Source organism: Phacochoerus africanus, chromosome 6, assembly GCF_016906955.1.
Source record: "Phacochoerus africanus isolate WHEZ1 chromosome 6, ROS_Pafr_v1, whole genome shotgun sequence".
In the NCBI taxonomy this organism is placed as follows: domain Eukaryota; kingdom Metazoa; phylum Chordata; class Mammalia; order Artiodactyla; family Suidae; genus Phacochoerus; species Phacochoerus africanus.
Genome location: NC_062549.1, coordinates 112,561,050 through 112,578,111, shown reverse-complemented (window position 1 = coordinate 112,578,111; position 17,062 = coordinate 112,561,050). Strand labels below are relative to the sequence as shown.

At 39.8% G+C, this 17,062-nt stretch overlaps 1 protein-coding gene across 4 annotated transcripts in view; it reads right to left on the bottom strand.

The window, feature by feature from the left end:
* VAV3 (vav guanine nucleotide exchange factor 3) overlaps positions 1-17,062 on the bottom strand; it is a 373,579-nt gene that overhangs the window by 15,326 nt on the left and 341,191 nt on the right. For all 4 annotated transcript variants that reach the window (XM_047785154.1, XM_047785155.1, XM_047785156.1 and 1 more), the window contains 3 exons: positions 16,639-16,755; positions 15,972-16,059; positions 10,168-10,297 (listed from right to left, as the gene is read on the bottom strand). In XM_047785154.1, the coding sequence (XP_047641110.1) occupies positions 10,168-10,297; positions 15,972-16,059; positions 16,639-16,755 (335 nt within the window). The remainder of the gene's footprint in view (positions 1-10,167; positions 10,298-15,971; positions 16,060-16,638; positions 16,756-17,062) is intronic.

Sequence of the window (17,062 nt, the reverse complement as noted above, 5' to 3'; positions counted from 1 at the left end):
CCAGCATGGTGACAGATGAGACAACCATGTATATGAGAAGGGACTGCTTAATCTGAGTAGTTTATTGAAAAAGAAATGCAGTGGGGAAGGGGCAAATGCACATCACATGAAGGGTTATGATAGAGCATATAAAGTATATTTAACTTGGAGAAGCTTTGAAGAGATGAACTGATGACAATAAGGCAAAGTTCTGGACCAAGATACGCATTCTTTTAAAAATTGTGTTCAAAAAGTAAATGGAGTGCTTTTGTGTGGCCATGGACTTAAAGTCACTTGAGTGCCAAGCCAAGCCTTAGGATGACCTCTCAGGAATGTCACAGAAGGTACTTGTTTGAAGAAGCCTTTCCCAGTGCTGATGGGAGAGCTTAGTCTCAGGTGCCTTGATACGAGATCCGCCCCTGCATTCCCGGCTGTTGCTGAGCCATTAAGCTAAACTGTAGGTAACACTGAAGGGGTAAGTGTGATCGAGTGTTCGGTACAAGTAGATGCTCAAACACTTTGAATACATAAAACAGTGAAAGAAGGTGCTCTCGCTGAGTCTGTACTCAAGTTCTCACGCTATCAGGAGAGACGAGAGGTGCAGAGTTAAGACTGCTATCTTGTGTACATGTGGAATTCAAGCTGCATATCAGTGGTCTAGATGATGAAAAAAGAGCTCTCAGCATTGTTCGTCAAAGCTAGAGCCTGATCCAAATTTTAGCAAGAAAAAAAAAAAAAAAGGAATCCCTCTCAATTTAGATAAACTTCTGTTTTATAGGCAAGAGAGACTAGAAAAACCAAAGCCTTGGATCAGGGTTGCCACATGAGGGTACTGTGTGCAATTAGGGAACATGACACATATAGAGATCAGTTTTTAATTCAGAAAATAAGGTTTATGAGAAAGAATCGTATACAAAGTAAGAACTATCAAAACATAAGGACTACTTTTTGAGCTCTGAAATACTAAAAAAAGGTTTGAGTGAGGTTACTTGAATCTGCAGAATTTTGATCTGCAGGTGTTATACCTCTGAAGGGACCCTGGGTACTGGCTGCTAATTGTCAAAGCTATCAGGTTCAGGGTAAAAATGCCTTACAGTAGCATTTTGAGTCGTAAAGCTCCTGAGAAAGGTAAACATAACAGGAAGCCCAGCACGACCTAATAATGAAGATGTGCAGCCGCAGTCGATCATGCCCAAGAACTGTAAATTCTGTGGACATGATGACATCCTGAGGAAAAGAAGATAACAATGTCAGCAATGGGTTAGACCCATCTAAGCCCCTAGAAAAGAGCATCGAGCACGTCCCACGTGCCAGACATTGTTCTAAGTAACTTAAGGCTCGTAAGGTGAGCTTAACACCCCATGAGGCTTGTTGCGGGAGGAAATAAACTAGGGAAACTCTAGGCACATTTGTTACTTTCCTGTATCATACAAGCAGCAATTCTAGCTCATCTGTTCAACAAACGAAACCTTTCATGATGCTTCTCAAGGGGCTGGGGGTTCATGAAGCACTCCGTTGGAGACATTAATTTATGTGAAAGGGGTCTGAAAAATATGGTGGTCTGTTAATCATCAAATTATTGACTATCAGACAGAATCACTAGGTTCATACTCTATATCAAATATGTTATATTGTGTTTCAGACAATTGGTTGGGTAGGTTTTTCTTTCATTGGTCAGAAGTGCTTCCGCTCAGGAAGACAGTGCTTTAGGCTGCAGGAAAGGTACGAGCCATTGAAAAATAGTTCACTGTATTAACGTAATGTTTCCCCTGTAACTCCCCATCCATTGACTTGCTGTCTACCCCAGTGACACAAAGTCCTCTTAGAACGCCAATAAATAAATAAGGATGGAAAATTTTGAAAAAAATTAAAATTAGTACTATGAGATTAGAGTGGGCTGACTGGTGCCTCACCTTCCCAAAGATGTGTCTGCCTAGAACCTGGGAAGCTGATCTTATTTAGAAAGTGGGTCTTTGCAGATATAAGTGAAAGATCTCAAGATGACATCATCCTATATTAGGGTGGACTCTAAATAAAATGACAAGTGTCTTTATAAAAGGGGAAATAACACACAGAGGAGGTGACATGAAGACAAGGCAGAGATTGGAGCGATGAGTCTATAAGCCAAGGGACACCAAGGATTGCCACCAGCCACCCAGGAACTAGAAGAGAGGCCGGGGTGGATTCTCACTCAGAGCCTCCAGTAGAAACAACCCTGCCAACACTGATGGCAGACTTCGGGCCTCCAGAACCACAAGAAAGTAAATTTCTGTTGTTTCAAGCCCCTCCATTGGCAGTCATTTTTACGGCAGTTCTAGGAAGCTATTGCAATGGGATTAAAACAGATATTTAAATTACCAGAATAAAATTAGATTAAATCAAACCCAAATGCCAAATGACCAAGGGAAAAGATGACAAAAGGCTGAAGGTAAAGTTAGGAGATCAGAAAAGAAGAGTAGATAAATATGGGTATGTTGAATTACAAAGACAAAGTAAAAAACTAAGTGGATGTTTGAGGAATTTGTATGAAGGAGATAATAAATATTATCCACTATTACACTGTGCCAAAGCTAATAAATAGTGGTAAAGGTTAAGGCATTAACAGGATGTTTCAAGAATGATCAGGAAGAAGAAACTTATGTTACATTGAGTTAAATAAATATGAATGATACAATTTCCAAGTTTCTAAACACTGGCTAAAATGAAGCTTAAGCATACTGCCAGATGGCAGAGGGAATAACGGGGGTACCTGTGTCAAGGAGACCACACCGGGGAGATACAGCCCAGGTTTTTTCTGGCTCTGGCTTTGACTCTTCCCTATAAGGGCATTTTTATGGTCCCGCTGACCCAGGACCCATCGCCTTTGTCAGTATTGGAAGAATTCCTATAATAGTTGTCATCACATCAAAAGGATCACGCTGAACGATAGTACATTTCGAGCCCACCCATCTTTCCATGCTTTTTAAAATATCAACTACATGTAACACTTGAATACCTGCTATGTCGCCCATGGACCTTGGGCTCTGACTTCATTCACTCAACTCCTCTGAGCACCTGCTTCATGAAAGGCCCTGGGCAAAGTGCAATTTGAGAATGAGAAGCAAAGGGGCCTGGTTCCTAAGGCTTCAGGGAACAAGACACCAGAAGAAGTTGTTAGATCAAGATATAAATCAGACTGTAGTCTTGAAAACTATGAAATAAAGTGTAAATGATTAATAAAACAGTCTTCAACCCCAACCACTCTTCTTAGTGTCAACTGCCTACTGAAACATCAAGTGTGCATAGGTACTAAGAATGGGCACAAAACCTAATGTGTTACCTTCTCCTGTATACATGTTATATCACTTCTGTTTCCAGGTCAGCGGGGTGACTACTGGGCAGTCCACAAAGGCCAGTACTTGTGTGTCATCCTTGTATTCTTCTACCTCAGTTCCTTTTCCTTTATCCAGTCGGTTCGACCTCCAGATTAGATCCAAATCTGCTCAACTGTCCTGTTCCACTGTCTCTATTCAGCTTTTGTCCAAACCACCATCGTCCTTCCCATTCACATCTGCAGTAGTTTCCTAACTCATCCCTCTTCCGTCCACACCTCCCTCTAAGCCACTCTCGCAGAGGAGGCAGTGAGCTCTTAAAACAATGTCTGTTCATATCATTTTCTGTTATTATAAAGTTTCAGTACATTCCAGCTGTAGATATTAGAATCCACTCGCTGCTTCACACACTTGACCCCCTCCTAATTCCTAAAACATGCAAAGTTAAATCCTGCTAAAGCTCCTTCATATGAGCTGCTTCTTCATGGTGGAGTTTCCCTACCCACCACTAGCTCACACCCTGCCAATCTGTCCACCAAAGTAGATCCTTTAATTCCACCCAGACACCACTTCAAGACGTCCTTCCCTGACCCTCTAGGTTAAACAGCCCCTCTTGTTGCACCCTTTCACTTGTGCTTCGGCTTCACAAGACTTGGCAAAACGTGTAATTATTTATGAAGTTTTTTTATGTTTGTTCCTGTCCATGGTATTCACTGTTAAAACTAGCATCTAGAACAGGGCCTGGCACATACTAAGTGTTTAAGTGTTTGTTGAATAAAAGAATGAATGAATAAGCAGATACAGTGAGGTCACAGGTGAGGAAGACATGGTTTCAAATGTGACCTACTCAGTATTCCACATCCGCTAAAATCAGTGCACCAAGCTCCCTCTTCCCCTGGATCAAGTGAAGGAAATCCGTGCTGCCACTTTGTTCCAGTTCTGTTAGTCCTCTTCAGCTAACAGGATCATCTCTAAGTTTTAAAACTTTTTACTTCTGGAATAATTTGGACTTAATAGCAAGAATAGGACAAAACAATGGGGTCCTACTGTACAGCACCAGGAGCTATTTAGCGTCCAGTCTCTTAGGTTAGAACATGATGGAGGATAGTATAAAAAAAGAATGTGTATGTAGCAATGGTCATTTTTCCATACAGCAGAAGTTGAGAGAACATTGTAAATCAACTACACTTTAATAAAAAATTAAAAAGAGGGGGAAGTAAGTCAGAAGGACAAATACCATATGATATCACTTACATCTAGAATCTAATATACGGCACAAATGAACCTTTCCACAGAAAAGAAAATCATGGACTTGCAGAATAGATGTGTGGTTGCCAAGAGGGAGGGGGAGGGAGTGGGGTGGTTGGGAGCTTGGGGTTAATAGATACAAACTCTTGCCTTTGGAATGGATTAGCAATGAGATCCTGCTGTGTAGCACTGGGAACTGTCTAGTCACTTATGATGGAGCATGAGAATGGGAGAAAAAAGAATGTGTACCTGTATGTGCAACTGGGTCACCATGCTGTACAGTAGAAAAAAATTGTATTGAGGAAATAATTTAAAAAAATAAAAATATGTACATAATAAAAAGAATAGTACAAAAAACTCCTATATACTTTTCACTCAAACTCAAGTATTAATATTTTACAGTTTGCTTTATTAATCTCTATTTTTCCTGAACTATTTTAGAATATGCTGCAGATAAAATGCCCTTTTTCTCTAAACATTTCAGTGTGTTCTTCCAAAACACAAAGGTATTTTCTTTCTTTATAAAATCACAGTACAATTATCAAAAACAATTAATACTCTTAGTTTAGAAGCCTATTCAAAATGTGTTAGCTGTCCAATGTATGTCCTTTACAGAAAAAAAAAAAAAAATTCGGGTCCAGGGTTCAATCCAGGATCCCATGTTGCTGGTAGTGTCATATCGCTTTGGTTTCCTTCAATCTGAAACAATTCCTCAGTCTTTGTCTTGCGTGACACTGACATTTCTGAAAGCGTATAGGCCAGTTATTTTGTAGAATGACTTTCAGTTAGAGTTTATCTGTGGTTTCCTCATGATTAGGTTCAAACTGTGTGCCCGGGGGCAGGGATACCCCCAAAGTGGTGGTCTGACCTTTTCAGAGCATCACATTAGCAGGTACGTGATACCAAGTTGACCCACTACTAGTGATGTTAATTTGGATCTTTGGATTAAGGTGTTTCCATTTCCCTTTCATAATAAGTTGTGAGAAGATACTTGAGATTACATAAATACAGTGATAACCACCGTTTGTAAAAACATTAGCCAACTCTGTGGTCCCACTAATTCTCCATTGTATTTACTTGGGTCTATCAAGGGGAAACAGCTCATCATGCAACTCTTCCGAGTGTAACAGTTGATTGCCATTCTACCTTACCTCCTCCTCTCATGCATACAAAGAAAGAGACCTAGGATGCTGTTTTTAAAAGAAGATAATAAAATATCTAATCTCATTCCTTATTCATCAGATGAAAAAACTGAGGCCCAGACAGGCTAAGTGACTTGCCTAAGGTCAGACAGTTACTCCGTAACAGACCTGAAAATAATTCAGTGCTCATTGTGGAGGGAGTAAGGCAAAAGTCAGCTCCCTGCTCTTCAAATATACAAGCCCTCGGGTACACCCGAAGCAGCCGAAGGCAGGTTTTCTGCGACCGTGTTTGGCAAGGAATGGGATTCTTACATGATCCACAGAACAGGGCAGAACATTGTCAGGGAACCACCGCAGTTTCTAGGGAAGCACGACAGCTCCCTGCTCTGCCTGAGACCTCTTTGTTCTCTCCTCTTTTTCTTCACTCTTGGAAACACTCCAGTCATCATAAAGGCAAAAATAAAGTCTCAAAGATCCCGGAAAGAGCCTCGCCTACAACGAGCTCCTCACCTAGAAACGCTGTGTGCTCCTTGACCAATACACCGGATGCCTGTTTAATTGGAAGCGATTTCTTTATCTGTGTACTTCTGTCATTGCATGCAGTAGGTCTGTCATAATGGTACTACATTTTACAATCTTGAAAACAGTTGTTAATTTGCCCGAGAACATTTTGTATTAATACAGAAGCAACCTGTCCCACAATGCCCTGGAACTTTCTTTTCCAAGGTGACTATATTATTTAAGAAAAAAATAATAAGTAGCAGGCTCTAGGAGTTGAACAGAGGGTGGTCCTGGGCTTCAGCTTGCCTGCTCTGCTTCCTCCTTTACTTCAGAAGTAATGGGGATGCCACACCGTGTCCAACCCCATATCCCAAGGTATTACTTCTTGTAAAAGTTTCTTTGAGATGATGTTTAGCAGCAGCCCCCAGAGCTATAAGCAGAGGTAAGAACTCTAGAGGCATCCTGCACGCTCTCTATACAGAATAGGTAGTGTTTCCCTCTTTGTCACTTCCAGAGAGGCACCACATGCATAAAAACAGAAGCAGTGTTTCAATTAAGGGTTAACCCTTAAGCAGGGATTGATATGAAATAAGTAAAGTATATTTAAAGAATCAGCAAAGATGTATATCGCTCTGAGTTTAAAACCAGTCATTCAACTATTAGAAATAAAAGGAAATGTTTGCTGTTAGGGGTTACTAGAAGCAGTAACAGCAGCACCCATGGTGGAAATGGTGGAATTGGGGATGGCTTTGATTAAGTACGTGTTGGCCATGGACCGGCACTCTGCTAAATGCTTTATCTACAGCATCTCATTTAATCTCAGTGTTCCTCTCATTTCATGCAGAGTCCACATAAAGTACTAACACATGGGGATAGCATAAATTTGAACTAAGATCCTTATCTTGCTGTATGGTAATAACTGAATAATCTTGAGGGGTAGACCATCAAGAAATTATTGCTGACTGACATACTGACCCATGCCCTAACTTCCTTCTGGTCTCTTTAGGAGCAAGATCATGCCTGATCATCCTCTAAAAAATACCAAATCCTAACCCTGACTTGCCAGAGTCTCCTCATTAAAATAGAAGCTCCATAAGGGCAGGGACTTTGTCTTCTCAACTGCAGGACCTAGAACAGTGCCTTGTCTGCGTTGGGTATTTAACTTACTATCTGTTGAAGAAATGAAATGACTGAATAATTGATGAACAAAGTCAAGCTCTAACAAAGACTAAGTTTTAAATGGATGATGGGCTTTACTTCTTGATTTTATATAAAAGAGGGTGTGCCAGAGTCTCTCCCAAAGATTGGGTTTGGAATGTCTGAATTGGTGACTCTCAGTCTCCCTGTAGCTTGCCTGGATATTCATCATCACGCTGTGGGCTATGTTTTGAAAAAGGAAAAAGAGCCTGTAACTCCATTCCTAGTGACTAACAAGTTTGAGCATTCAATATCTGGTTAAACACTAGACACAAATTTTAAATTAGGCAACTTCATCGTTGAACAATATTCTCTGAGCCACCTGTGTGTGCGGAGCCCAGACGAAGTGCATGGGGGTAATAACTATGCAGTCAAATAGAGGGTTAGTGCCTCCCACTCACGTGGGACATCTGCTCTCTGACTGCCAAACCCTCTCACCTTGGATCTCTAAGACTAAATGAACAACAGCCCTAACCCTAGCAACTTCTTATCTGCTGCTACTGGGAAGATGAGGTAAAAAAAGAATGGAGAATTAGATTTTGCGTGTGGGGAAACACATCATAACCTTGGTAGATGTTTAAGAAATTGGTAGAGGAGGCCCCACTGTGGTTCAGTGGATTAAGAACCTGACTAGTATCCATGAGGATGAGGGTTCAATTCCTGGCCTTGCTCAGTGGGTTGAGGATCTGGCATTGCTGCAAGCTGCAGCATGGATCACAGATGCGGCTAGGATCCAGTGTGGCTGTGGCACAGGCCAGCAACTGCAGTTCTGATTCCACCCCAAGCTTGGGAACTTGCGTATGCTACAGCTGCAGCCCCCCAGAAAAAAAAAGAAAATTAAAAAAATTATGGCCGATGTAAGAGTCTAAGATAATTGGCTAAGAGTGGGCCAAAAAATAGATGCATAGATGCTTTTTTTTTTTTGGTCTTTTTAGGGCCACACCCACGGCATATTGAGGTTCCCAGGCCAGGGGTCCATTCAAGTTGTAGCTACCAGCCTACACCACAGCCACAGCAACTCGGGATCCAAGCCACATCTGCGACCTACACCACAGCTCATGGCAACGCCAGATCCTTAACCCCCTGAGTGGGGCCAGGGATCAAACCTTCGTCCTCATGGACACTAGTTGGGTTCGTTAACCACTGAGCCACGACGGGAACTCCAAAAGGTAAATTTTAATGTTTTTACAGTTTCAACAGTAAGTGTGCTCTGACGATTCTCATTGCACAAGCCTGTTCATTTATCACTGATCCTTGTGAAGAGAACAGCTATTAAGTTACTCAAATTAAAAAAAAAAAAAAAACAACTGTCAGTTGATGTGACAGATTACTTGTTTGTTTTCTTATATGCAAGTGTTAATGAAGTTCTACTGGTGTTGTTGGAGCCCTGAGAGTTTCTTGTTTCCCTTTCAGCTTCTGCTTTTTGGGGTGGGGAGAGTTAAAATTACGTTACATGATGCAAATTCTTTTCTTCAAATACCCCTAGATGTTCCCATTTTGCTTAGGCTAAACATTCTGAGGGTAATAAAACTATTCCTTTCTCCTCTAAAGAAGTTTTATTTAGAGAGGTCCCATTATGGCTCAGTGGTAACAAACCAGACTATGAGGACATGGGTTCAATCCCTGGCCTTGCTCAGTAGGTTGAGAATCTGGCGTTGCCATGAGCTATGGTGTAGGTCAAAGACAGAGCTTGGATCTGGCGTGGCTGTGGCTGTGGCCAGCAGCTACAGCTCCAATTGGACCCCTAACCTGGGAACTTCCATACGCGATGGTGCAGCCCTAAAAAAGGCAAAAAACAAAACAAAAAATGCTATTATAATAAGGGGATGAAATCACACTTTATTCATAGCATTTTTCATCACAGTGTTCTCTTTACATGTTATAGCCATCTCTGGGAAGACTACCTGCTCTAAATGATGATGAGGAAAACGTTTTTTGACTTGAACTCGCACTCAAATGATAACAAGCTTTTGGCTCATGTGCTACTCTTTAGTGGATATTTGGCATAGTGCTCATTCTGAAAGAGAGTGGCTCATACACACTTTCAAATACTGGCGTCAGAGGAAACATACTTTCAGTTATTTCAAAGTTTGGGAAGTTATTATTGAAACAGTATCTACAAGCAGACTTGGATAGGAGGTTAGATGGGAGAGCTGTACACCAGCCTTGCTTAAATACTGTCAATCCAATTGGCTTATGACCACAAACGTATCAGTTAAAAAGAGTTTGGCTAATATAAAAGTCACTGCAAAGTACAAAACTTGCATATTAGCATACCCTGCATTTCAGATGGATTTCTGAACAGAAGACATGATTTTTTTTTTTTTTTTGCCTTTCTGTCTTTTCTAGGGCTGCACCCACGGCATGTGGAGGTTCCCAGGGTAGGGGTCTAATCGCAGCTGTAGCCACAGGCCTACGCCAGAGCCACAGCCATGCAGGATCCAAGCCGTGTCTGCAACCTACTCCACAGCTCATGGCAACGCCGGATCTTTAACCCACTGAGCAAGGCCGGGGATTGAACCTGCAACCTCATGGTTCCTAGTCAGATTCATTAACCACTGAGCCATAATGGGAACTCTGAAAACATGATTTTTAATTTAGCCCAAAGAACTAAATCTCAGCATATTCATAAACCTGTTGGTCCATCTGATTTTGCTTTGCTCCAGGAAAATTCCTTGCTAAATGCATCAGCACATTAATTGGTTCCATTTCAAAATATCGAATGAAGATGTTCTCATGCCTTCAATCCTTAAGTGACAGCCAATTGTATTCTGAGTTACAATACTCACAGCGGTTGCCTGCTCTGTTAGCCCTCTGTCCAGCTGAATGTTCTGGCTCCTTGTATGGAAACTGCAGAGTTGTATCCAAGGTTCTGAAACCTTCTTTAAGAGAATGGTGCTTGTAGTACTCCACAAGTTCCTTGAGGGAAGAAAGAGTCAAACACATGAACTAATCCTTAACACAGAAATACATACAATGTAAGGATGATCAGTTTAATGCTCAGTTCTTCCATAAGTGTATGGCAGAGGAGTAAGTGATAATCTCTCGCTGGTGTCTTGATGGCTATGATGCCCAACTAGTAATTGTCCCTGCTCCAGGCCATTTATAATGTGAGTTACCCCCTGTTGTTACTCAGCATCCTGTTAGCCTTCAGTCAGATGTAGTAAAAGAAAAGAAAGCACACTAAACCTCAATTTCAGAACAGTGATTATTGTTCTTATTTATGAAGCACTTCCCTTTATTTTTGTTTAGAAAGGCAGCAGCTGTCTGATGAATATATAGCTATTTCTAGTTTCCTGCATTTTCTTTGAACATAGCAGAAAAACAAACTTGATCCGAAATGTACTTTTCCATGGTAAACCAAAGTTGTTAAGGCACAAATGGAACTTGACACTGTTTCTGGTTTATGATGATGCGTTACTGCCCTTCTCGTAGCTCTCTATGTCATCTGGTACTGACAGAGGTCAATAATGCAGTTCTCCCTAATTTTCTCTTACACTTAATTGCCTTAAATATACACAAGCCTAATGTAACAACCACCCACCATCTTTCATAGAAAAATTTCAGGAGATTTCTTTTGAGATGCCGGTTTCATAGATTTTTGCACAAATCTGAATCCCTCTACTTTAAATGGAAACTGAAAAGTGGTTATCCCAGGATGGAAGAATGCTTGTTGTCACTGAGTGCTCTAGATATGTTTCTTAGAAAAATCTGAAATGAAAATAAAAGCACAATCACTTTTAACCTAATTAACAATGCTGCTTCTATAGTAGAATAACAGTGTAAAATAAAGAACATAAACAGTGTAGAAGCAACTCATTTCTTCAAAAAAAAAAAAAAAAAAAATCACACTGTCATCAACCCAGTACCATCATTTGGTGGTCATGTTCAGTTTCCAAAACAAATCAGTTGGGCCAAAAAATCACCCGAAAGAAAAGATGATTTATTTATGATCAAACTTGGATGAGTTGTGGAATGCACTGTGTGGGGAGTTCCCAGGGTCACAGAGATTAGGAAGCTACGGCTCCTAGGAGTTCTCACCCTTGCAGGGAAGTGAAGGGTTATGGAAGTTCAAAGGCAAGAAAGAGAACTTCCTTTTCCGAGTCCAGGGGGGAGGATGTGGGAAGAGTTCATGATGGATGAAGTTGGCTTAAATTGAGGAGCAGGTAAAATTTCAAAAGCCAGGAAGGAGGGAAGGATGATTTTAAGTAGGGAAGTCAGACAGGGACAGACATAAATGAAGACCGTGTGCCAGAATGGTCTATAAGGATACTACAAGGATAACTAAAGCAAAGGGAGACTTCACCTTTTTGTAAAATGGGGATAATAGACCACTTCACAAACCATAGCAAAAAAATGTAAAGTGCCTGGCACAAGTGAATCATTATGCCAGCTACCATGATCCCATGTGCCAGGCTTTTTATATCGTTTTGTACATTCTTCACACGAGAAGCGGGAGACAGGCCTGGTCTCCACTGATGCTCCAGGCTCCGTGAGATTCATCAGCTTGGACAAGGTGGTGAATAAGCTGGTGTCTGTCTCCAAAGTCTGCGCTCTGAACCACATCATACTAGTGGCAAACAGTGTGTGGCAAACGTAACTATGCGGAAAGGAAAGCCAAGAGAAGGAGCATGTGCTTAAGTATCCACGGTGTACTAGGAACTTTGTTTTCTGACACCCAAGATGCTAGGGTTTTATACACATTCTAACTTAAACATTTGTTTTCTCCCATCCTTGGGCCCAGATTATGGGCATCCTTGATGCAGCAAAGTCGTGGGGAATCTGACCAACTTAAAAAAAAAAAGTTATAGTAGATAGTTTTATATCCTGAAAATGACTTCAATGATCAGAATACGGCATTTCCACTATGGTGATTTTTATCATGGTTTACAAAGGCAGGGTCTGGAATTAAATTTAACTTTGAGACCAATATTATCATTTAACTTTTTTTTAATGCAGAATTTTGTAAGGTCTCTGGAAGAAATACACACCTTACTACTCTTTGCTTCAGCAATACTGTGTATATAAATATATATATATAAAATAATTCTTAATCTTAAAATTTAAACTGAGTGAAATGTGTTAGTTTCTTTAGCAAAAAAGTGAAAATCAACCTGAAAGTCCTTATAAGCCAATAACTTTGAACATCAAGGTAGTTTTGTTACAGGTGATAGAAATTTTATGTGGTATATTATGAATTAGTATGAATTAAAAGTTTGTGAATGTCACTCAAAGCCACAGAATTATCATCCTGAAAGGGGACTGGTGATCATTTAATACCTACTCACCTCCAAATTTTACGGAAGAAAGAAAGTTTTCCAAGTCCTAAGGTCATGTGGCTTGGTAAGCTGCCCAACACTCTCATCACTCCACTAAGCATGGATGGCATTTTAGTTCCATTTTTACAGTCTTCGGAGAGTAAATCTTTCTACGTGTTTCTCACTGGGTAGAATTAAATAGTGCCACGGTGGATCTCTTCCAACTTATGCCTTTATGCTTTCTGTATTTTAGTCTAATCCACCCCTGCTTTAGCAGTCATTGACCTTCAGGTACTACAAGTAAATAAGAAGACTCTAAACAAAAGAAATCGCTAAGCTTCCTTATCTCACATGGACACAGCAGTGTCAACAATTCAAGTCTCAGAAAAATAATGAGTGAGAGCCAGTCATTCCAATTACCAAGGAAACAGGCTATGGAGAGGATTTATAAACAGCATTTGGACATGGATTGTCTGGCATACATGAAAATTAGAACAAAATTAAAGCCTTGTAATCTGGATGCAGAAATTCATTTAGAATTTGAATTTAATGACTTAGAAAAACAAAGATTTTGATTAACCAAGCAATAGAAACTCAAGGGGAAGAAGGTCAGGTCATAACCATCTGAAGCCAATCTTCTCTCGGAGAAACTGGCCAATTTAAAACAAATTCTGGATTTTGTTTGCATTTTTACATCATTTCCAAATGAAATTTAATTCCAGACCCCTAATGAGTGTCATTAGGTAGATGAGTCTAACTTTACCACCCATGATGGGAGACTACTGATCTACACTTAACTGTGTTACTTGATGCTAACAGGATGAAAGGGAGCTCCTTGAAGGCGCATGATTCAGGTTTAGAGAAGTCCCTAGTTGCCAGAGAGAAGTCTAAGGTGCCTATTGACCCTTCTTCAAGGGGGTGCTGGCTAGTCAGGCAGGAGTTAGCCCTTCTGATCAGGTATCCATGTGGCTTTTCCCATTTAGGGTCAAAGGACTGCTCTATTGTGAGGTTTTGGTAAAGGTATATTTACTAATTTGCAAGCTTTTTTAGACCAGTTGAGTTCTTTTTGAATTGTGCAAAAACACAGTGATTTCACATAGTGAGGACTCAGTATAAATTTGTTCAACAAACGAACAGGAACAAAGAGAAGGAGGAAGCTCCAGACAAGTTCAACTGTCTTCAGCAATTTTTGCTGTGGTTTGCTAGACCTGACAAAAGTGCTCTAAGACAGATTTTTCAGCTCCTTTGTCTCTCTTTTCACAATTATGTTCTTTTGCTGGTTTTTTTGTAGTTGTTGTTTGTTTGTTTCATTGTAGCTTTGCGATTAATTCTTGATTGACTCCCTTTAACCCGCTGCACTAGGTGCTTCCTTAAGAAAGATCCCCAGATATGGAGGAAAAAAACAAGCATACGCATGTGTCCCCAGCAGTGGCATTTCTGATATTTTACACATACCATGTAAGAAGAGCTTATTTTAGCTCTGTGACAGCTACTTTTAATTCCCTTTCCAGAACATCACTGCAGAAACTTTTACTCCTCTCTGTTACAAATTATTTGAATTCTGGGTCTTTATTGCTCTTACTATATCACAGCTTTATATGCAGATAGGAAGGGGTCTCTGTCCACTAATCCAGGTCACACAGTATTTACTGGCTTTTCACATCTAACCATGGCGGATGAGGAACTTTCTTGAACTGAATCCAGGTGACAGAAAACGGAATTGATTGGCCTCTCCAGTGACTCTTCCTTTCATCCTCTTTGCTTGTCTCCTGTGATGGGAGTCCCTTTTGTCGCTTTCAAGGTCAGCAGGTCTGGCAATCATCTTTGGCCCTACAGCATTTTTTTTTTTAAAGTCTCGTATTAACTATAACACCATGGAGCGGCCATTACCAGCCAAGGAAGTTCTGCAGGTGAAAGTCAAGCTGGTGTGTCTTGCAGTGCTGTGAGGACCCCCTGTGCATGCTTTCATCAGGTCTCAGCTGGGGCTGTCACTCATTATTTGTGCATCCACTTGCCACCTCCCTGCTAGGTTTTCACTTTAGGAAGAACCTCCTTAGGTCCCGTTCTCTCTGCACAGCCTGCTTGTTCCAGCAGAACACAAGTCTCTGCCAGCAGGGAGGCTGCCTGAATCTTGGTTGCCAATTTGACAGGGTCTAACATCTTCCAGTACATGATCTTGTAGCCCATCCTTAGCTTTTGAATTGGGAATGTGATGTTTACATCCAGAGAGTTTTTCTGACTTTTTCTTTCAACTCAAGATGCTTCAGTTTCTTTAAAACACCAATTTCTGTCTTGAAGCAATCCTAAATTTTTAGATACAGCTTTTAAGCTGGCCTATTTTGTAAGGCTCACACTCAGTTTTAACTTTAATGTTAACATCTGCAAAGTGCCTTGAGATGTTTTCCGGAAGGATGCAGGATGCATCATTTGATTGATGGTTCAATCAATGAGTGGTCCTTCCCAGTGTTACTCAAAGTACTTAGCAGAGCGCTACAAATGCATCTTATGTCCTATATCCAAATTCTTCATTATCTCAAGAAACTATTTTGAACTTGAGAAACAGACCTGAGACCACTTTTCAGGAAATAACTGTTGCTTTACTGTCAGCAATGCATATATCATGACATGTGTATTGCTCATATGACATATGCATAATATTATATGCTAAGTTGCACTTTTTAAAATTATCAGAATTAATAATCTTTATTTATTTGAAGCAACTTTAGTAACAACATAGTTTCAATTTAAATATAAAATTCCTATGAAATATCACTGTCATGTGCTAAAAATGCCACCTCATTAAAGTAATTGTCTAAAGTAATGAAGGAGAACTGTAGCACAGATAAACAGCAGAAAATACAAAAAGATTTTCCATTTGACTGTATATTGTATTTTGTATGACATGAATCTAAACGTGAGATTACAGCCTTTTAATGCTATAATTTAAAATATCTTCCTCTACCTAAATTCGGAAACAGAGGCAGAGGAAGAATAGCGAAGAATATTCAAACTTTGCTAGGCGTCTTTCAAACAAAGTAAAACACACAAGAAACTGAAAGTTGATTGTTTGGAATGTGTCCTTGGCGTGAAGAATCATAAAGAGTGTGGACTTTGAAATAGTACCTAAAACTTGCCAATTTAGTTTACCATGAAAACTGGGCAGTGTAAAAACTTAACTGGAATTCTTAAAGTTTTCAGAATTCTGGAAAATTATAGTATGATTCTCTTTAAACAATATTTCAGTGATCACAATTTCCAAGAAACTAGAGAATTAAACTGACCATTCTAACAGAAAAATAAGGACCCCAGATTGAAAAGAACTAATCAATGCTTACCATTAAACTTTTAAACTTTCTATTTTCTGCAATTTGAAAAAAGCCATCTTTTGTTACAATCTTGATGTGCTTTGCTTCATTATTGTACCTGTGGGCAATGGATAGCTTATGAATATAAATGTGTTTTTAATCAGCAGAAATCAATAATTACCAGAGGGCATGCCCCAATAACATTATAGGAATTAATTCTGAAGACAAAATATATACATGTGCCAATACAGTGGTGACAGCTAATTAACAAAATATATTTACTAGGTTGGCTGAAGATACAACCATTATTTGAAGATAAATTGGGGGAGGAGTAGATTTGACCAATCACCATACCCAATATATTTATAGGATCAGTTTGAGAATATGGAAAAACAAAAGCAAGCAAAAGCTAGTAATTTATACTTCTTAGAATTTACTAGAAATATATACACACATCAAGTCACCAAAGTACAATGTTATGAAAGAAATCTAATGTGCCAATTAGCAGCCTATAACACTTAATACTATTTTTTCTAACAGATACTTTCAAGTATTAATGAACTGTCTGGAGAGATGATACATTATTTCTGCTGCAATTAGAACCTTGGTTTTCAACCTTAGTGCTATACATGTCAGATGATCTATGCAATTATGAAAACAGGAAAGCTATTTCTGTAAAAGTACTTGTCCTACTTACTTAATGCTAATTGCATATTCTCCTGACTCTTTGGTCCTGTGCCTCACAAGGTAAGTACTATTTACCCTATTAATAAGTTCAGTCTCGGCCTGCAATCTTTCCATCGCTCCCGCATACCTGTAAGAAACAAGACACAGAAATTCTGGGTAATGTACCTGGAAGAGAACAGAGGCTAAAAATAAGTATCTGTCAGGATTTCAATGGAGTGGCAGATCTGAGCTTTTTACTTCTATCCTAATTATGTGACCTCAAAAAATGCAGAAAAGGTCCTTTAATTACGTCCAAACACAAATGCTCTACGGAGATTGCAACAGTGAAGTAAACAATGCCTACTACACAGTAAGTATTTATCAAATAAATGGAGAAAGAGAGGAATCAGTAGGCGTTAGGTCAGAGAGAGAGTTGTGGGGAGTTTAGGGACGAG